General features: G+C 39.3%; 1 protein-coding gene across 2 annotated transcripts in view; it reads left to right on the top strand.

The window, feature by feature from the left end:
* VEPH1 (ventricular zone expressed PH domain containing 1) overlaps positions 1-21,947 on the top strand; it is a 235,637-nt gene extending 213,690 nt beyond the window's left edge. For both annotated transcript variants that reach the window (XM_047100256.1, XM_047100255.1), the window contains 2 exons: positions 17,101-17,237; positions 21,711-21,947. In XM_047100256.1, coding sequence (XP_046956212.1) covers positions 17,101-17,237; positions 21,711-21,947 — 374 coding nt within the window. The remainder of the gene's footprint in view (positions 1-17,100; positions 17,238-21,710) is intronic.
* Positions 21,948-22,594: the final 647 nt, after the last annotated feature.

Genomic DNA, 22,594 nt, shown 5'->3' with positions numbered 1-22,594 from the left:
GACTTTGCCTAAAAATAACAAGTAGTGAATATAAGCCAAGCCCTGTGCTAAACATGTCAGCTATAGCTCATTAACATTTACAATGATCTTATCAGGTTGGTACTGATATTATCTCCATTTTACTTATGGGGAAACTGAGGTACAGAGCAATTTGATTAACTGAGGTCAGACAGGTAATAAATTAATAGCAGCAGGCTTTGAACTCAGTCTGACTGCAGGCCCCATGCTCTTAACCACTCCGCCATTCTGCCTTCCTGGTTACACTTGCTCCAATCTGACCAGTGGAGTTAGGTTGATAATAAATCTGTTTTCACAAATTATACTGTCCTTGCAAATGGAGTATTTCATCACTCATTTGTCTTCTGAGGACAAAGAGTTCTCACCACTGACAGAGCTCGAGAACTGCAGTTTCAACCAAGAGAACAACGATGAAACACTGCTGAGCCCAAAGCCACTTTGTAGATGAGCCACTCTCTAGAGAGCCACAGATTACACCACCTGTACCCGTTGCTTTCTTTTTAGGATGTTGAGCATCTTAAAGATTACCCATTGTGGCAAGTCTGTTTTCTTGCTAACTGCCAAGAAGTTAAGACTGAATGGAAGAAAGCCTGTTTATTTGGCCAGATGGAGCTGTGAGGGGCTCATGGAGAGGCACCAGCTAAATTGTATTCGCCCACGGAAAAGTTGTGGATGGAAGAGGCTGGCAGTGCAGGATGGCAGGCTTTGTGAGGCACAGATTGTTGGCTGATTACGGAGTCTGCACTGAGCTGATGCTAGAGTGAACACCCCAATTTTTAAAAAGTTAATTTGAGCAAATAAGGAATTGGGGAATTGAATGTCTCCGTTATAAAACTTTCTCATTAGACCTTATTCCACCTGTGGAAAACAGCATAAAAGAAACTTTATTTGAGAGCATGGCGAAGTAGGGTGCTTATCCTAGATGGCTCTGAGAGACCCTTAAGAATTCTCATTCCAAGTAAGCTGAGTCCTTAGCTCAATAAGCATTTAATCATATCTGGCCAGCGGAGGCCTCAGAAGAGGGGCTGAAAGTTAAAAACACAAAGTGTTCCTTTAATATATGTTTTCTCAAATTCTCTGCCATACACGTGAAAAGAACAGTTTGCACATTTACTCTTTCTTACTTGTGTTTCTCACAGTTAAATATAGACTGAGAACATATAGCAATAAAAATTCAAACAAGGCCAAATATTTTATAGCGGAACATATTGAATCAAAATGCTTGGCCCTAAAAACTTCAGTGTGCTTAGCTTTCTTTGTTCATTTCCTTTTGCTACATGAAAGGGGATGCGAGTCTGAGAGAAATCCTATGTTCAACTATTATTTTCACCAAAAACTCTTGATTCCCTGAAAAATGTATGTAGGTTGTTGATCTCATCTTATTTTTATATAAGCATCTAGATTATACATTTCATAGAAATGAAAGGTCTAACATAATGCTGCCGACACATATTATTCATGGAGACAATATTTACATTCATGTTCTTAAATTTTAAAGATGATCGAGACATAGGAATAAATATTTTATTATTTGGTTATGCACAGCAAACGTAGTACCCGAATCCTACTTTTCATTTACGTAACGTATGTTTGTTGTATTGGTTGAATGTCTTCTGCAGGCCAAGGCTTGGGATAAAATATGAGTAGGGTGCAATATCTCTGCTCTGAAGGGGTTCATAATCCAGTTAGGGCCAGAAGGCATATATGGAAAAGTCTAGCATACTTCCTTGTATGTTTATAGCAGGGAATGAATACTTGCCGAGTGAGTGAATGAATGAATAATATTTGGAAATGACAAAATCAAATATGCCTCAAATATTAAAGTAAGATGTTTCAAGATTGTGATTATGTATTAATCAAATCAAATACATCACTATACCATACCCAGTGCGTTGTAAATCTGGTAAAGGAAGATGGGGGAAGATGGGGCTTCTTTCCTCCCTGAGATAAGTCAATATATAAAAAACAAATAGCCCCCAGCTTAGCCCCTGACAGACTGTACCGGAGTCTTGTTACTGCTCTGGATTTAATCAGTGCCCTCAGAGTCCAGATTCCCCTCACGGGGTTCAACCTCCGAGAGGATGGGTTTAAAGAAGTAGGATAGGGGAGCCTAAGACAAAAGAAATTTTTAAAAAAACTGTATTATTGGGGCGCCTGGGTGGCGCAGTCGGTTAAGCGTCCGACTTCAGCCAGGTCACGATCTCGCGGTCCGTGAGTTCGAGCCCGGCGTCGGGCTCTGGGCTGATGGCTCAGAGCCTGGAGCCTGTTTCCGACTCTGTGTCTCCCTCTCCCTCTGCCCCTCCCCCGTTAATGCTCTGTCTCTCTCTGTCCCAAAAATAAATAAACGTTGAAAAAAAAAACTGTATTATTTTTTAAGTACTGACAAATGGTAAAATAATTGCTGTCAAGTATTCATTGTTCCAATATAAAACAAAAAGTGCTGTTTAGCATCTCCATAAATGAGAAATAAAACATGAGGCATTTATAAAATTTCAATTAGACATCAGGAAAGACGTCCTACAATATAAATCCTCCTTAACAGTGTGTAGACCAAACTAGGGGACCCATTCAGAAATTGACAGCAAATCATCTGGCTTACATGGTCACCTAAGTACATTCCCTTTTTCAGATTAAAGTCTTATCACCCACCAGCACTCCTAGCAACATACAGACATTCACAGGCATTTAATATCTGATAGTCAGTAAAATATACTTTGAATCCATTAGATGCAGATAAACTTAGAAAAAACTGAATGCTACAGCAGTCTAAAATCTAAAAATGAAATTATTATAATTGCTGTCATTTATCATACCAACAATGAGCTAAGTATTTTTCTTATTATTATCGACTCCATTTTACAGATGAGGAGGCTGAAACACAAAGAGGTCAAGTAATTTTCCCAAGGTCACATAGCCACCAAGTGGTAGAACCAAGATTCAGTGCAGCCTAATTCCTGAACCTGAGATTTCAACCTCTTAGGCAAATCCAAATTGAGGACATTGAGTATTGGAAATTCCAATTATATTCCAAGTATATTCCCATTCCAAGTACTGGAAATTCTACAGTGTTATAATATCTACCTCTCTGATGACTTATTCTACTTAAAGAAGAACAGGGGCTTTGTTATGATAATGTGTGGGAAATCATCACATGCAGGAAATACGTACGTAGAGGCTATTTCCAATCCTTCCAATTGCTGACTCAGTTTCTGATAATCATTTTATAAAAGTACAGAGTAGACAATTAGAAAATCACTGTAATAACTCAGGAGTCCTCTGAGATTTGCCTGGTGGTGTTTATTGCCAATCCTATTACTCCACATGAATGAGAGAATAGAGATTGAGCAAGTGGATAGAACAGAACAGAACTTACTTCTGGAAAACCAAGCAAATCCCCTTTATCAGTTGCCCTCATGTCTTGGAACTGCTAGTGCATGTTAGCAGTGACAGTTAGTCAGCATCATCCTGGAACACATCTGGCTTTAGTCACATTTGTTAAAAGGAGGAGGAAGGACTAGGTCGTGACTTTCACTCTTATTTCTCAAGACACGTGGGATGCCTATGTTCTTACACCCTAGAAAAAATAACTTAGAGACATCTCGGTTTTGGCATTCATGTCCTCCTCTATAAATCTGAGCACTCCCCAGTGTGATTACTCTCTTAGTCACTAGATATTTAGATGTTGAATGTGATCGTCTGTAAGAGGTCTCCTTAGGTTATAAAAGAAAATGAAAGCATTTTTTTCAGCCTTCTATCACGATTCCTCTTTAGAACGTGATTTCAAATATTTGTGCTATAGAAGCAGGCTCCATTATACGGGCAAATGGAGATGGTTGCAAAATGATATGAAGAAAAGAAAGAGCTCTCCCAGGAGATTTTCTTCACACACCGCAAACTGGTAATAGCCATTGTGTCTCTCCTTTGCCGGACACCTTCAGTGTGGGCTAGATAACTTTCCACTCCAAATACCAATGTGAAAATGGGCTCAATGGCCTCTGAGGACCCAATCTATGGGCCATAAATACCTCTGTGAGTCCATTAGTATGGAAACATTGAATATCATTATCAGCTTTCACAGTAATTTGAAGGTAACAAAAAAGAAAACTCCATTTTGGATTTATGTAGTGGCTAGGTTTGCCCTGTGATGCCTTCCCTCCTACTATGTATGTTAGAATATTGTCTTATGTCCTACACATGGGTAGAGTCCCAAAAGTAGGACAGTGCTTATGTAGGATAACCTCACATTTTCACATTTACCTACTGTTAGAGACTACTGAATATGCATTCACTGCATAAAATTGAATGCCAGCTTGTTGTTCGAAGATATTTTCAATTATTTAATGACGAAATAAATACATACATAGTGACTCAGATTAATTATTATCCTGAAATCTTTTTTCTTTTCCCTCTCTTCGCATTTTCCTGTTCTATGCCTTTCTGACACGGGCATGCCTCTCTCTTTTAAACCTTCCCACACACTCACAGCTCACTTGCGCTCTCTCTCTCTCTCTCTCTCTCTCTCACACACACACACACACACACACACACACACACATACACACACACACACACACACACGCATACATGGAAACACCACTACCCCCAGATAATAAATTCCTCTCCTCTCTTGTTTCTATTCTCCCACACTTCAGCACACACAGCATGTTGCTACTAATCTTCCCTGACTGGACAGTGAACAGGAGAAGAGGAAGTATGGGTTATTCGTCTTTGTATGCCCTACACAGTACTCAGTACCCAGTACATAGTAGTGTTTAACAAGTATTTGATGTATGGATACCAAGTAATTCGTGGATTATGTAAATGATAGGGTGAGTATGGAAGATTTGTTTTGAAATGCAACTTTAAAATCCAATACCTTCTTAAAATTAAATAGACACTGAACTGAAACCTTAAAGTAGCAACTTTTGCAAAATAAATCTTTATAAGAAGAAAATGTTGCTGTGCACAGGATTTTAACATCCTATGGATACCCAATTTCAATATTTACTAAGAGGTTTCAATACACACATATACACAGAGTCCATAGTAAACGTGCTAAGAACATGTCAGCCTCGATGGGAAATAAACTAAGTGCAGTAACCTAGCACCTTCAGGGACTAATTTCTATTCTTTATCTCTTGTCACTTTCCTGATCCTTCTGCCTTATCATATTGGGTTAACAATCTTATCCTGACATAGGGTAAAAGTGTCTGATGGCCTTATACTTGTAGCCAAGCATTAGTCAGCCCATGGTTCTCCACAAACAAATCATCACACATGGGAATGTGTCCTTTTCACTTGGAGAATAAGCTGAGTCAAGCCAGTCTATGGAGCAGAAGCATGCTTTCAAAAGGCAGACTAAAATGAGTAAACCAGTCTCTTATCACTACACCACCTTAAGATAACATTGATTTAAAGAACTTTTATGTAGTTCTAAAATAAAGCGCTTAAAATATTTCAGGAGAGCTGTGGCCATCACCTTGCAGAGTAACCCTAACGTTTTGTTCACCTATATAACTAACGTTAGGAAAGGAAAGAAATGTGTTTTTCAGCCACAAACTCATCTATGTAAATGACATATAGGTGCCTTTAGCAGCCACAGAGAATAAAGTCATCCAATATCTCAAGAGGATGGTAATATTTTGCATAGGTGGGATCTCATCCTTCCCACCTTCTCCTATAGATTACCCTCTTCCCTATTCAGTTTCTTCCTCCCAATTGATTCCTCCCATTGGCTTTTAAACACACTCAAGTGGCTTATCCTTTCCTTTTCCTCCACCTACTGCTCTACCTCTCATCCTCTCTTTATTTGTTTTTAGTAATAATAAGAATAGCATGGGGCACCTGGGTGGCTCAGTCGGTTGAGCGGCCGACTTCGGCTCAGCTCATGATCTCAGGGTTTGTGAGTTCAAGCCCCGCATCGGGCTCTGTGCTGACAGCTCAGTCTTCTGATTCTGTGTCTCCCTCTCTCTCTGCCCCTCCTCCACTCGTGCTCTGTCTCTGTCTTGTTATGCCCAGAATCCGTGATCCCCAAAGACCACCAGGGAGCCGAGTCCGATGCAAAAGCAAAGAGCCTTTATTCGAGCTAGCTCGAGCTCAATCCCCTACCTGCACCGACGCAGCGGTGAGATACCGGGGAGAGAGAGCGAGTTCCAAAAGCACAAAGGTTTTATTGGGGTCTAGGGGCAGTTGGTGAGGTAATGGCTGTGGCCTCAGCTGATTGGCTGGGGAAGGGTCGGAGTCCTGTTACGCAGGTCACCGGGGGTGTTTTGATTGGGAAGTTTGAACGGGTGAGCAGGAGGTTACTCAAGGGGAGGGGGCATGGTCAACGTGGAGGACACAGAACAAGATGGAGTCGGCAGGGTAGGTCTGCCCTTTTAGTCTCAGAATAAATAAACATTAAAATAAATAAATAAATAAAAATAAACATTGAAAAAAATTTTTTTAAAAATAATAAGAATAGCAGCCACCATTTATTGAATATTTATTACGAACCAGCTCCATCTTAAGAAATTTACAGACAATACTTCATTTTTTGGGCTATTTATTTATAATTTAAATTCAAATTAATTATTAATTAAGCAATACAGTGTAGTCTTGGTTTCAGGAGTAGAAACTAGTGATTTCATCACTTACATATAGCACCCAGTTCTTGTCTCAACAAGTTCCCTCCTTGATGCCCATCACCCATTTAGCCCATCCCCCCCCATCTACCTCCCCTCTGTCAAACTCCCTTTGTTCTCTGTATTTAAGAGTCTCTTATGGTTTGCCTCTCCTCCTCTTTAAACAAAGGGAGGTGTCAATGTTCATTCTGCCTCTCTTTGCATCCTACTCCATCTGACCTGACTCTACTCTGGCTTCTAAACCCATTGTCTCTGTGGACATTGGAGTTAGGCAAGTCTCTCATGCACTGTGTATGCCACTGTCCTTGCGTTACTGCCTTTTCGCAGCACTCAATTCTGCTGACCAGTTGCTCCTTCTTCCAACATCCTCTCCCTGTAACCGTGTGATGCAGCACTCTGGTCTCCCTCCTACTCTCCAGATACCCCTTCCCAGCCCCCTTTCTGGGCCCACCTTCCTCCATCCAGCTATTCACTGCTGAGAGCCCTCTCCTCCTTGCTGTACACTCTCTCCCCAGCCAGTCTTCACAGGGCCTGCAGCTTCAGCAGCCACTTCTATGAGACAACTCCCAAAGGAGTATCTGCAGTGCAGGCCTCTCCTCCCAACTCTGGATTTACATTTCCCACCGCCTACTTGGCTGCTTCAAAGGCACCTCAGGCTCATTTCATTTGAATTAAATTCATGAGAAGTGTCTATTCATGTTTTCTGCCCATTTCTTCACTGGATTATTTGTTTTTCTGAGAAACTTAACTGACGACCATGGGGGAGGGAAAGGAAAAAAAAAAAAAAAGGTTAGAGAGGGAGGGAGCCAAAACATAACAGACTCTTAAAAACTGAGAACAAACTGAGGGTGGATGGGGGATGGGAGGGAGGGGAGGGTGGGTGATGGGTATTGAGGAGGGCACCTGTTGGGATGAGCACTGGGTGTTGTATGGAAACCAATTTGACAATAAATTTCATATTTAAAAAAAAGAAAAAGAATTAAACTCATGATTATCCCTCCCTTGCCCCTGAAAAAAGTCTAGGTTTTCTTTTGGCATTTTCTATATGAGTAAACACAACATCAGTCATTCTGCCACACCAGTCAGAGACCCACTGCCCTCTTCCTACCTCCACCCAGTCCCTCACCCAGCATCATGGGTTTGACCTTCTCAATGGCTCTCAACCCTGTCTACCTCTCTCCATCACATAGAGTAAGATACCATAACCTCTTACTTAAAATAATGGAAATAGCCTCCTAACTAAGCTACTCTGGACCCTGCCAATCAGCCTCCCACACTGCAGCCAGAATGACCTCTTCAAAACACAAATCTGGGGGCGCCTGGGTGGCGCAGTCGGTTAAGCGTCCGACTTCAGCCAGGTCACGATCTCGCGGTCCGTGAGTTCGAGCCCCGCGTCGGGCTCTGGGCTGATGGCTCAGAGCCTGGAGCCTGTTTCCGATTCTGTGTCTCCCTCTCTCTCTGCCCCTCCCCCGTTCATGCTCTGTCTCTCTCTGTCCCAAAAATAAATAAACGTTGAAAAAAAAAATTAAAAAAAAAAAAAAAACACAAATCTGACAGTGCCTCCCCCACTGCATGAAACCTTACAACAGCCCACAGCTCTTAGCTTAAAGACCAAACTCTATAACATGCCTCTCATAGCCTCACATGCAATGGTAGTGCATAGTACCCATCCATTTCAGTCCCTAGCACACAATGCTCAATAAATATTTACCAAATAAGTGAACATCCAAAGTTTGTATCTTCTCAGAAAATGTTTGGTAAAATTTTTCTCAGGCAAATGGTGACAGAAAACAAATTAATGAATTCACAGTGATTCATTTTCAGAGACAAAGGTATTCATATGATAACATTTCCAGTGTAATTTTCGTGTTAGATGTTTTCATTGAATAAACAGTATCTTCTTAAATAAGGTCTTCTCAAAAGCAATATGGGCAATCATTCTAATTAACAGAAAGTGATGTGTTGTGTGTGTGTTATATGTCTGGTCATGAGCATGAGCGTGATGGTATACATGTTATAGATAAAGCTTCCAATGCCAACATTGTAAAACTTCTTTTTTTGTCAAATGGTTTGAACCATAACAGATGGAACTTGTGTTAAATCACTCTACAAAAGCATTGTAGACAACACCTTAGGATGTTCTAATATACCAAGAATGTACAGGGAGCTAGGACAATGGCTAGGATGTGCTCAACTTGCACAACCCAAACCAGATGACAAGTATGTCATATCTCTTTTTCCCTGTGCAAGGAAAGCAGCTCTACAGTACACAGTGTGGGAAAGTACTCAACATTTACAACTGTCTAAAATCCTATGGCCAGATTTGCCAGGAAGACCTATCCATGAGATCATATTAATAGAATAGCAGTGTGGGACCAACATAAGAAACATGTGTGGAACCCTTTCTTATTCAAAGCTCAATCCTGAAATTAAGCAATTATCTTCATTCATTTCCACCATCTCTGATCTTTTCCCATTTGTCTCTAGCAGTCATTACTAGGCAAGTCTGGGCCAGTCCTCACTGATAGCTTCCCATAAAAGGCACAAAGGTGATCGTGGTTACTGCGCACAACTACTGAACAGATTACCTTTTTATCAAGTGGCTTTAGAATTTTTGTTTCACTGATGATACAATAAATAAGCCAAATTCCACAGACATTGATTCTGAGCATTTTTTTTCTGTAACTCTATTGATTTAAGCCAAGGATATGTGTATTATCTTATACTGCTATCCTATTCTTTAATTTCATAAAAAGATCATAACAACTTTCTATTCATTATTGGTTTTGCAGTTTAACAATTCTGTGTATTCTATGACCTATTACTGTCATCTGCCATGAGGCTGCTATCATTTCCTAGAAGTTCTTGAGCTACATGAGAATCACCTGGGGATCTTGTTAAAAATGTAAGGTCCCTCACCCCACCCCAAAATTATGATTCAGTAGCTTTGGGTGGTACCTTGGGATGTGCATTTTAACAAGCCAGCGAATAATTCCAAGCCAGCGAATAATTCTGAAGGTGGTCTTCAGAATACAGTCTGGAAAATATTGTTCTACAGGCTTATAAAATAATAGTTCTGAGACTTCTTTAGATCAATATTTCAGTGACTGGTAGAGAAGCCTAGAGAGCATACTATGTTCTGATGGGTATAAAATTATTGGGGCACCTGGGTGGCTCAGTCGGTTGAGCGTCCGACTTCGGCTCAGATCATGATCTCACAGTCTGTGAGTTCAAGCCCCACGTCGGGCTCTGTGCTGACAGCTCGGAGCCTGGAGCCTGCTTTGGATTCTGTGTCTCCCTCTCTCTCTGACCCTCCCCCGTTCATGCTCTGTCTCTCTCTGTCTCAAAAATAAATAATAAACATTAAAAAAATTAAAAAAAAAAAAGAAAGCCAAATGGATAATAAGTCTGTGACGGTACTTGGTGGCTTAAAAAAAAAAAATTATTAAGGAAGGAAGCCATTCAGTTACATGTGAAAATGTCATCAAAGAGCTGCTGTCAAATTGAGTTTTTTTGTCCTATTCTGGACTTCATAGCATCTTGTAGGATGTTTCAAAATCTATGCTGGATTATGCCTCCTCATTCATTCACTACTGATAAGTAAATATGGCACTCTAAAACACTGGCAGGATATTCACTAGAAACATACCATTTGTTACAATCCTTAGTGATTTCAAAAACCACAGATGCTCAGTTTACTAAATGTGGCTCCTATGCCCTCCTCATTTTAGTGCTTCTACCCCTCTTTAAGCATTTCCTCTATAATTAGAGTTGGCTTTATTAGAACTGACACACACACACACACACACACACACACACACACACACACAAATCAGTAAAACCACGGAAGGGAATTCAAGTAAATCTGAGACTCTCCGTGCATACAAAGAAATACCCCACAGACTGTGTAGGAGTTGTAATTCCCAGAAGCAGTAATTTCAAGGGCAAGTTTTTAAAAAGATACTTTTTCTTAGTTCTTATTTAAAAGCTAAGTATTTGAGATGTATATATTTTTTTTCTTCCAGAAGATGCCTTCTTTTAAAGGTATTTAACAATCAGGAAAGAATGATTAAGAATTCAAATATCACAAATTAAATTCATGGCAATCTCAGTTATGGGTTATTCCTGCACATCCAATGTTTTAAAGCAAAAGTTACATAAGCCAAAAAGCATACAGTATAATGGATTTCTGAGTCTGAATGGCAGTCACTTTGCAATGTGAATAGTAGTTATATGGGGGTTACCAACTACTGTCCTAAGAACAAGCAGGAAGTCTGGAAGAAAAGGGAGCAACCACAGATGATGTAGAAAACACTCCCAATGCAGCCCAATCCCTACTGGATTGGCTTCAAAATGGCAATCTTGGTGAATAAATGAACCAGTTATACAAAAACAGAAGAGTTTACCTCCCTTTTGGGACTCTTTGAATTGTCTGTCACATCTTAAGTTCAAAGCCTAAAGTCCTTGAACCTTAAAAGTGTTCCCTGTCTCACTCTGAATTCTCTTGTTATTCCTAATGCCTTCATGTGGATTTTACTTCATTCTTGATTTGAGGGAGGGAGGCAGATTTTATCCTGGAGCCATTAGGATATGGTATTTATAAAAAACCATCTGTTCATCATCACAATAAAAGGATGGTGATGATCATTTTATATTGATGATGATATCGTGATCATGATGATAGTAGCTACTATTTATTTATCCCTTACCATGTACCAGACATTTGGTTAAGGTTAGCCTTAAAGACACTTTTGTGTGCCTTTATTTATGATGGATGAAATCCACTTGGGAATGGATGGTGAACAGCAAAATACAAGCTGAATTTCAGACCCTCCTCACCACCTTGGCTGAGTGCTCTTGTGCAGTGAACAACCTGCACAGCCATTTGTGGTGGCCCTGTGGCTAAGCATTACAACTCTAGAGGATGAAGCTGAAGTTCAATGAAGTAGCTTGCACAAGACCAGTCAGTTGTTAAGTAGCAGATTCTGAACTTCGGCTGAGGTCTGGCTCCAAAATCACTGTCCTTACCCCATAAACTATAGGCCTATATCAGAGAAACTTTTTGGTATAGCTCTGTATGATCTATTATAGTGGTGAGTAAACATGACATTCAACACGCTATGTTTAAACAAATTATAAATGGCTAACGACGTATTCAGAATTGCAACAAACCTTAAAACAAGATGGAGACCTTGAAACACTGACCTCTAGTGCACTTGAGATAAAAGGGATTGTATGACTACAGAAATTATTATTTTTCATTATGTTCTATCACAAAGCATCAGATTCCATTTTGCACAATGTCCAAAGATCTTTAGGCTTAATCTTTCCCTGACTCTCACACCTCGTCTCCTGCCCTCAAAGTCCCACCAGGCTTCCATCACATAGAATGAATTAGTTTCTAGTATGCATTGTATGACTCCTATCTAAGCCTTGCCCTTTTGCATATAGCTTTGGCTTTTTGTTTTTTTCAGGATATCTTTTCTTCCTTTACCTTCCTTATTGTTATTTGTTCTTCAGAATTCAGCTCAGACACATTTATTCCAGACGAAGCTTTCCTGCTTCCTCTGCCCCAGTTAGGAGGTACCCCTCCAGTGTGTTCCAGTCTCCACTACCTCTGACTTTCAGTTACAGTTGACCACTAGGGACAAAGGCAGATGGTCACAGGGAGGAAGCAGAGTGAGGTAGGGTTATTTGTTCCCACATTCCCCTCTGCTTGGTTGCTGCAGGCTGACCGTCCTGTGCCCAAGGCCACAGCTCATGACAAACAGTGTTCTCCATATAAGTTTCCCTCCAAGTCCTAACTGTTCTCTCCCCTTTCCTCTTCATGCAGAGGGTGTTATGCCTCCCCATGGTTCCTGGCCCCAGAGTACTATGGTGCTTTTCCTACACCTTGCCCACATCTGTGTAAATAGCCCCTTTATTAAGTCCTTCAATTACCCAGCTTGAGGTGTCCTCTATTTCCTGCTGAGACTCTTCTTGACATATAACTGATCCCATCTGGGGCCCAGGAGGCCTCATGCCTATGCTGGCTGGACCCACACAGGCTCTAGGCCCCTGCTTAGTTCTTAAGAAAAGCAAAGTCCTTTCTAACAAATATTCAAAAGGACCTTCAATTAAAGTCCAATATGACCTCACCATGACAGTTTGATACCCAATCTCTTTCCTGGATCTTACACCTCGAAAATCTTGAATTGCCTTCACACCCTCAGCCTTCCACATATGGCTTTCTTCCAAAGCAACAGTTTTATGAATTTGCTCGTGTGTTCATGGATCTTTCCAGATTTTTAGGTTCTTTTCTTTTCATGTGCTTTCCCTTACACACCCTTCTTGTACCTCAGTCCTTTTCTGCCCTCTTCCTAGAATACCCTCTCTCCTTTCCTTAGCCAAGACCCAGCTGCCTGGTCACCTCCTCCCAGCCACAAGTAGAATTTCCTGACTTTGAGTATTGTAGTGCTTGATTTTTACCTCTCCAGTGGCACTGTATAATTTGTAAAATGCTTTACCTCCACCTACAAGATGATAAATTCAAGCTCTCTCTGAGCTGAGCTTTGTAACTCCATCAGATCCAAACACAGTGCTTTACAACTTACCTGTGAACAAAAGTATGTATGGGATGGCTGGATAGCTGATAGATAAACAGAGAGGTATTCTTTATTGCATTACTCTTTCTGCTGTAGGGCTTCTCAGCTTTAAGGTATCTGTCTGGCATTACTTCACTCTTAATCATCCACTTCATGTTGAGTAAGATTCGCATCTTCAAAATTCATTTTTTATCAACATAAATATCTTCAACTCTTGGTGCACAAAAGAAATATAGTTAATGTATAAACATTTATATTGACCCTCAGAAAGACTTTTAAGTTGATAAACACAATATCAGTTTGGGTTCCAGTTGCACAAGAGAAATAAGTTTAATATTCCATAGCTATTCAGCCACTGACATTTAAAAAAAAAAGAACAAATCTGGGGTGCCTGGGTGACTCAGTTTGTTAGGCGACTGACTTTGGCTCGGTTCATGATCTCACAGTTTGGGAGTTTGCGCCCCACGTCGGGCTCTGTGCTGACAGCTCAGAGGCTGGAACCTACTTCAGATTCTGTCTCCCTCTCTCTCTACCCCTCGCTTGCTCATGCTCTGTGTCTCTCTGTCTCTCTATAACGTTTATAATAAATAAACGTTAAAAAAAATTAAAAGAAAAAATCCAGGTTGGTAGATAATGTCTTAGCCACATTGTGGTGCTTTAAATGAAATAATGCGTTAATTGGCAAGAAAGAAGATGATCCTGTGTGTGTTCCATGCAAACAAGAGAGTTTCGAATACATGATTGTTCTCTCATAGTCATATTCCATGTTATTTTTCAAATCGAATATAAACACGCTTTGAAAGAGTTCATTCCCTGATTTGATCATGAAGAGACAGTGTTATCATGAGAATTATTGCTTATGAGGACATGATATGGGCAATAGACCTAGTGAAATGACACACGACCTCTGGTGCATATGCCAGACATACTTGCAAAAACAAAAATTAAGGCGTGGGATAGTAGCTGCAAAAAATGTTAAGTCTTTTCTTTTTTTTTGCCTTTTGAAACTATTAAGTTAATCCTACAGCTACAAATAGCCTGGATTTTATGAAATTATCTGAAGCTGACTTTGATGCATAAATTTGGGCCCTAACATGAAGCTTGTTTAAAGTTCTGCTAACATTTCTTTCCTACAACCCTTTCCATGGACTTTTTCCCTGAGGTAGTTTTGGCTGGGCTACAATGAAAAGTCTCTGCTTAGTAGCACTTCTTGATAGTCCTCTATCCTTTTGTGCCCAAGTAAGCCTTTCATTTTGTCTGGAGTCTTTCATGATCGTTATTGTCATATGGTCATTATGTAGGTCTGTGGGTATGATATGCTACCCACTCCATGTCTCAAACAATTCCTTCAGCTGTTTGCCAAGTGCTTCTTGCAAACTTTTGTCACATAATCTTCAAGTGCAACATTTGGATCTGCCTTGAAGAGAAATACTTGAAGTTAATCCCCTAGGTCAGATCCAGGAGGATTCATGTGCTTGAATATTACCTAAATCAACCATGATTTCAAATCAGGTCAAATATCATGACGATTTCAAATGCTTCTTTGAGTAAACATGGAAGATGGAGACTAGAAAAATGTACTCTTATGAAGGTGTTACATTAAGTCATCTTGCCATTAACACCATAGTAAGAAAGAAATGTGATTACAAACTATGAGGTAAAGTCTTCAATAAAAGCAGGAGATGGAGGAGAAAGTAGTGCTACTTACCTTGTGTCCTCACATAAGTTTCTTAATTTTGAATTGTGATCTCAACATTTTTTTAAAGTAGGTGGGATCGAGCTGACCAGAAAACTGCATTTGAAAGGACTCCAATCTAACTCTTCTGAATTCTTATGCAAAAATCCTTGAACATTATAATTAGGTTAGCAATTTTTCTCTACTGTGAAAGCATAGGAAATGGATGTTTTAGTTTAGGAAAGATTTTAATGTAAATTCTGGCCTGGGTTTTTCATTGTTTGTTAGAGTTTGTTTTCTCCTTCTTGGATCTCCCCTTGGACCTTCCGTTCCTTCTGTCAGACAGGCTGCTGCCCCCTTCATGACTCAGCAGCACGCTGTGAGTAAACACTGAATCTTTGGTCCAGGCCCACACTGGGAGGCTCTTCTGACTCTCTAGGACGTACAGAACAGTGAAGACAGAGCATCTGCAGTAACTAACTGCAGAGTGTGGAGGTTGCACAAAGGAAGCAAACACTGTTTATGGAAAATTTAAATATGCAAAGGTCATTATTGTCTTTAAGACATATGATCTAAATCAGATGATCTCTAGCAAAGCAAAACAGAACACTGATATCATTTTCTTGTATCTATTGTCAATACTGCTTGAGTTCCTGCTTTCCCTATGCTCTGCTGTGCACGTTACTAGCCACCATGAAGTTGCTCTAGAGATGGGAGACACTTCTCAACACTGACGTCTCAGAATAAAGGTCCCTTTGAATGTCCAAGCTCTTTCTTAACAACATATGTGCATGTGCACCAATCCTGCTTCATTTTCATCATAGCCCTGTCACTATCTAACAATATATTTGATAATGTTTTCAGTTTTTAATTTGGGGTTGACAATGGAACATCCAATTGAAGAGTCATCGGACAGGAAGGAAACATGGCCAAACTAGCCTTAGTAGAATTTTGTTTATGGAAACTATGTATTTCATATATTTCATCATTCTTATCCTGAAAATTCTGTCAAGGTGGACAAATCCTCCTTATCTAAGGTAGTTACTTGACTTTTACTAGAAAACAGAAATGGTAGGATAGGAAGGCTAGGTTTTATTTGCATGGTCAAACAGGCACTGTCTAAATTTCCAAATGAAGGAACACATTTCATTACTTTCAAAGTGCTATGAAAATTGAACATAATATATATATATAAGTAAGTATTGTCATAGTCCCCAGAAATCAGATGCTTTCATATGAATTTGGAGAGTGAATCTTATGTAGTTGGCAAAAGAAATGGAATTCTTTAGTTGAAAATTATAACTTCTGATATTGTAACAAATCTAACTCTATGATGATGTGCAATCATATGCATTCTACTTCACTATAAAATAAACCTTTCCATTCAACAAATATTAGTAAATTCCCTATATCTGCCAGACACTGTATTAGATGCCTGGTGATACATGAGTGAACAAAGCAAAGATCTTACCCTCACAGAGCTTTCAGTTTAATGGGAAAGACAGACATGAATCAGATAAACACCATAACTATCTACCAGTAATGCTTGATGTGACAGAAACATGCCAGATGCTACAGAACATATGGCAGATGAATGCGCTCTGGTCTAAGTTTGGGGAAGGTCTCCCAAAAGAAGTGACATTTGAGCTGATACGTGAAATAATTACTTGTTCAATTGGTACATGCAGAGCGGAAAAGGGAGTGTGTGTGTGCCAGAGAGTGGAAATATCATGTTCAAAAGAGTTGGGTTTGCCTTTGCAATGTTATGTCTTCACCTAACATCTTTGAGGGCACTGCTTTGACTTTTGCTGTTAAATAACTAAATATACTTGGTTTATAAAGTTGCATTTCTAAGCAGTTCATGTGAACAGAATATCATGAAACAAAAGAGTTAAGCACAGCGGGCTGGATGTCTGGATATCTGGATCCCCCCTAACCACTGCTAACCAGATGCTCTTTTAGTGAACTATATTCCTTTTGAAAATCTCAGTGAGGTCTTTCAACACTTTCTCATTATCATATCTAAATTGTGCATTCCTTTAGGGACAAAGGGGGAAAGGTTAACCAAATTCATAATTTATTAGCACACTCTCCAAATATGCTTACTGGGTTCAGGTTCATTGTACAATTCTGACTTTTGATCACTTGCCAAATAAATAATGGAAAATAAAAGGCTTGATCATTTTCTTACCTTCAACAGTTGTAAACCAAGATGGCCAGCCTCTCATAGAAGGAAAACTTAAAGAGAAGCAAGTCAGATGGAAGTTCATCAAAAGGTGGAAAACTCGTTATTTTACGCTGGCCGGAAATCAACTTCTGTTTCAAAAAGGAAAGTCTGTAAGTTCCCCTCTTGTCTTTTACACTTGCATTTTTAAGGTCCTGTTCTCCACCAAGCAGCTAGGCATTTTGTCTTGAGTTAAAACACCAATAATTTTTCCTTTTCCATTTATAATTTTACAGCATCATTTTACTGCATATGCCCCTTGGACTGTCTATTCTGTTCAGCCCTACATTAGTTGGTTCACTGTCTCTCTTCAATTTATTATGGTAGATCTTTTTTGTTGACTTAAGTTTTAGAAAGATGAACTGCAGAAGAACTACACAGCGAGCTTGACTTGAACAGTGTGCCTTTTGTTTCCTCATAGATCAGCTACATAAATTAATGTCTTATGATATGGACCTTGATTTCATTTATACTAAAGGTTATATTTGGAGGCAGGGACCCAAGGAAGGGGGACAGTAGGCTGGGAGAAAGAAGCAAAGGCTGAGTTATTTAAGTCCTTTTTGTAGTCAGCTAAGTTCATATTTTAGGTATTTAGTATTCAGTTAATGAATAGAATATGATTCTAAAAGAATTAATAAATATTCATGTAATATAACTTTCAATCTGAAACTAGGAGGCTCAGTAAATATCTGTATTCTGAATTTCTAGTGGGAAACTTCTGAAGTAGCATTCTATTCCAATAGACAATGCAAAGTTATCCTCTTCTTTTCAAATCAGTTTTATTTATCGTTAAATTCTACTCATTCAGGATCAGGAAGAAAGCTTGACCTACTTCTTGGATATTTTGAATATAGTAATAATAGCTTATCACATGCCATGCTGGATTGCCTTCAAGAATCCTCAGAACAGTCCTTTGAAGTCAGCACTATTGTTACTGCCATGTTATGGATGCTGCATCTGGGGTGCCTTGTCCTCCCTCTTTCCCTCCCTGCCGGAGGGTGGAAGCATGTTCCTTTGGGCTGGGCCATCCCAGCGGCTTCCACAACTGAGAACCCTTACTTGCCTGTGTCTTTCCTGGGAGGGGCAGGCACCAGGTTAATTTCAATGCCAAGATAGCCTTGTGGAATCTGACTTGAGCAGGCAGTGGAGGCACTTTCAGTCTTATCTAGCTACCAGGCAAGCCAGGAAGGGCAAGACGCTGGCCTTTGGATTCTTGTCCAGTCCCACTTTTACAGGTATTATTTGAGCCCCAGAATCAGAGTGATGGAGAAAACATGTTCATATGCCCACATGGCCATCCACTCCTGTGCAAAGATGCCCCGAGAACACACATACAACACCCTGCTCACACCTCTGTACCCATTGTGCTCCACTCATGGCCTTTGGGACCCAGGATCTGTCAATTATTACCGGGAGTTGTCTTTGGTCCTGGTCAAAGACATCTGGGAAATACAAAGGAGCTAGAGGCTCTGACAAGTCTTGCAGGAAAGGGCCCACTTAATTTTGTTTAGTGTATCTCAAACTTGTTCTACCATATGGTTCCTTAACATCATGTAACATCAGACCCTGCATCACTCCCTTCCCCTTGTGAGAGAGACAGAGACAGAGATAGAAAGGGACAGAGAGACAGAGACTCTGACTGGCTTGACCAAGGATAGAGCCAGTAAGGCAAAAAGGGATAAAACTGGAGTCAGACACAGGCCATCAAAGCACGTGACATCAAAGCACGTTGTTAAATGAATGCACCGTCCTACTTCCCATGAACACTTAAAATACAGAGCCAGTGGCAAACCAAACTGTTTCTGAATTAATTAACGAAAGATTTTAAATTATTTAAAATTATGAGTCAATGAGAACATAGGCACTGTGTCTTTAGAATGCTCAATATAAAATTTATTTGAACTTTTTACTCAATAGCCATATAGTATCGTATATCTGAATTACAACAAATTTTGATCAAATGCTTTTTTAATCAATAAAACTTGAAGTTAACTTTATGAATGAAAAAAAAATTGGTGATACCTACGCTAAGCTCGTGCTGCTTTCTTCATCTGTGTGTATTGTAAAATGTACAGATGGACCTTTCTGTGGCTGAAGATCTTTTTGAAAGGGAAGTAAATGGTGTGCTCAACTTAGACAGTTATTTATTGGCGGTTTAAAGAAATTTTTTGTTAGCACTGCTCCATATTGAAGTACTTGAAAGTGTTTAAAATGACCATCTGAATTTCCTGTTTTTATTAAAGTAATCAGAATTAGAAGTTAAGATGCAGTGATTTCTTAGATCCCTTGAGACGGAGCAGAGTTAGTGCATAAGAACGTCTTTCCTGAACTCAAATAACCACCTTTATACTTCTTGATTCAGAGCTTTTTAATAAAGCTTAGCGAATAAGCTATCTTATAGTTGGCTAACTTGTTTGACATCTTTAGAGGGAAATAATGGCTTGACATTTTAGAAATCTGACAGAACGTGTGGCTCAAATATTGGGAAGTGATATAATGTACTCTAAAGACCACAGCAACTTCCCTCTCATCCCCAGGGACACAGGAACCTAGCAGTGGTCACCAGTCCAGCCGAAGCTTCTGCCCCATCAAAAAGGACCTTTCTTGTAAATGAGAAAAATGTGCATTTTTAATAAGAATCGAAAGACTATGGTGTTATTTTTTTACTTTTGCATTCTTAAGGCCTTGATCTCTACCAACCAGCCAGGCAAGGTGCCCTTTGACTTCCCACCCATTTCTCTTGGGTAATTTTCGCTGTCCCTCTTTAGAGAACTGTGGTAACTTTTTGTTCTCTTGATCAATTCCTCCATGTATCAATTTCTATACTACAGACTAATTCAAAGAAATGTAATCTTATTGCTGTCAGATATTTACTAGAAACCAAAGTAAACTAACAAAGTATTATGTAATACACGTATCTTCAAACTTTATTCTGTCTATTCCCTAAAAGAATTTTGAAAAATCTGTGTAATACCTTGTAGCATTTTTTTTAGTCAATCATAAGTTTAAAAAGTCACACAAACCGTAATTTCTGTTGAATTATAAATATTATCATTTTCTTTTTTAGGCTTATTTACTTATTTTGAGACAGAGAGCGAGAGTGGGGGAGGGACAGAGAGAGAGGGAGAGAGAGAGAATCCCACTGACAGTGCAGAGCCTGATCCAGGTCTTGAACTCATGAACCATGAGATCATGACCTGAGCCGTCACGAGGTGGACACTTAACCAACTGAGCCACCCAGGCACCCCTAAACATTATCATTTTAAGATAAAAAGATCACACCTCTCCTTTCAATATGACCACTGGGCTAAGATACCATAGCAGTTTGATACCTAACACCGTCCATTAAAAAAATACATGAATTAGTTCATCTTTAATCAAAATGGTTACATGATATCATTTTCTTTGAAATAATATTTTTTCTACTCCCACAGCATTTATCCTGATCACCCAATCATTTTTCACTACAATAAAACTACACGTATAAATTGAAATTTAATTATTTTAATTTTTTATTACTACCAGTCTCTCAATGCTAAGATTTTTAAAACATTTTTTAAATTATATCACTTATGCAAAGTCAAAAGTGTAATACAAAATGTAATAAATAGTTACTAAACATTAAAGAGTGAAATGCTATTGGAAATGCATCTCTTAATGAAATAGCTGGAGAGTGATTATGTTGCTTTGGTTGAAGGACACTTCCCTGAGATCAATATCTTGAGTTGCTTTTCTTATTTGTTTGATTCTTCTGAGATTTTCCAAGTTGGACAATACACCATGGTAAGTTTGGGATGAGTGAGAAGGGTGCCTTTCCATTGAAGAATGAAAAAAGGGTGACTGCCTAGGGGAGGTGGCAAAGGAGAATTGGCAAGATCCTCAAGAAGAGACGCATGCTCTAGGAGACAGATGCGTTCAGGGATGTTGAAGAAATTGCTGTAAAGAAGTATTTGATCTCTTGAAACCATTCATACTAGCCTGTTGTGATGACCCTCGTGTTGCAGTGATCTTTAAGCCCCTGCTTTGATTCAAGAAAAATGTCAATCATTAAGTATTCTTTCTGTTTAATGTTCATAGACAAATCATGCTTCCAGAGCTCCAGTGTGTGTCAAAAACAGTTTGATCTACATAAACATTAGAACTCTGTTTCTTCAATTAATACCGCTTTCTCAGAGATAACACGCAGGAAAATTCAATTTAATGCTTCCCCAAGTATCTCAAATGCTGACTTAATAGTACTCTATTGTACTGTTGCATTTTGCCCTATTGATACAATGTTGGTATCAATAAAAATGACATAAAATCTAAGAAATATGAATTAAACATTTCCCAAAACTCACTGTATAATAATTTCTTACAAATTGGCCATCTTGTCCCAACTTAATATACTGTAACACAGGGTCAATTGCTCACTCCTTCCATTGGTCTAATGACTCTGTGAGGCCTTAGCATTCGAAGTAACAAAGCATATAACAACTATATGCAGTGAAAGGCTTCTAATCCTCTTGGAAAATTCTCCAGTTGCCAAAGATCTTTTCATACTGTGGGAACCAGCTCATGTTCTTTCCTTCCCATATGCATTTCAGAAAGATGATCCTGATGACTCCCCAATAGAACTCAGCAAAGTACAGAGTGTGAAAGTTGTGGCCAGGAAACGCAGGGACCGCTCCCTCCCTCGGGCTTTTGAAATCTTCACAGACAATAAAACCTATGTTTTCAAGGCCAAGGATGAGAAGAATGCAGAAGAGTGGCTCCAGTGCATCAATGTGGCTGTTGCCCAAGCAAAAGAAAGGGAAAGTAGAGAAGTAACCACATATCTGTAGGGATTTGCAAGCCGACCTCACACTGATTGTATACAATGGGCATTGCATTATCACTGCCAATGTCAAGAAAAAAGAGATAAATTAGCCAAGTCACATTGTGTTTTTACTGAATGGAACAGTTTTCCCTAAGAAGCAGAACCCAAAAGTGGCAGGATTTTTATACATTTCGTATTCTAATGGCACCTGCATTAACTCCAGAACATCTGTATGATGCATTCAGGAAAAGGAGCTACAGATGATACAGGGAAGAAAGGGGAGAGTCAGGGATCTAGGAACCCCTGTAGATATGCCATTGTAAGTTGTAAGAATACAACTTCACAAGGTACCTGAAATACTTATCCCAAGGAAAGATTAAGCACCTCTGATGAAAACTATAGTCTGTCAAAGTATTAGAAGAAAAGTAAAGCCCTATGAGGAAAAGTCAAACATATAATGTAATATAGACATACAATTATGTTTATTCTTTCCTAATGCAAATGAGGCTAACACATGGTAAAATTGTTCTCAAGTGAAGACAGTTATGTAATTAAATGTCTGTCTTTCCGAACAACTTATCTGATTATTCTGTTTAGGTTCACATAACATGATCTAAAGTTTAGGTACTTAGATATATCTATTGCCCAAGGCAGTAAGTGTAAGCTACATAA

The sequence above is a fragment of the Lynx rufus genome, unplaced genomic scaffold, assembly GCF_022079265.1.
Source record: "Lynx rufus isolate CCGP_SWC_20201006 ecotype Redwood Valley unplaced genomic scaffold, mLynRuf1.p SCAF_5, whole genome shotgun sequence".
Taxonomy (NCBI): domain Eukaryota; kingdom Metazoa; phylum Chordata; class Mammalia; order Carnivora; family Felidae; genus Lynx; species Lynx rufus.
The sequence above is the reverse complement of the archived record's forward strand: the minus strand, read 5'-3'. Positions and strand labels throughout refer to the sequence as shown.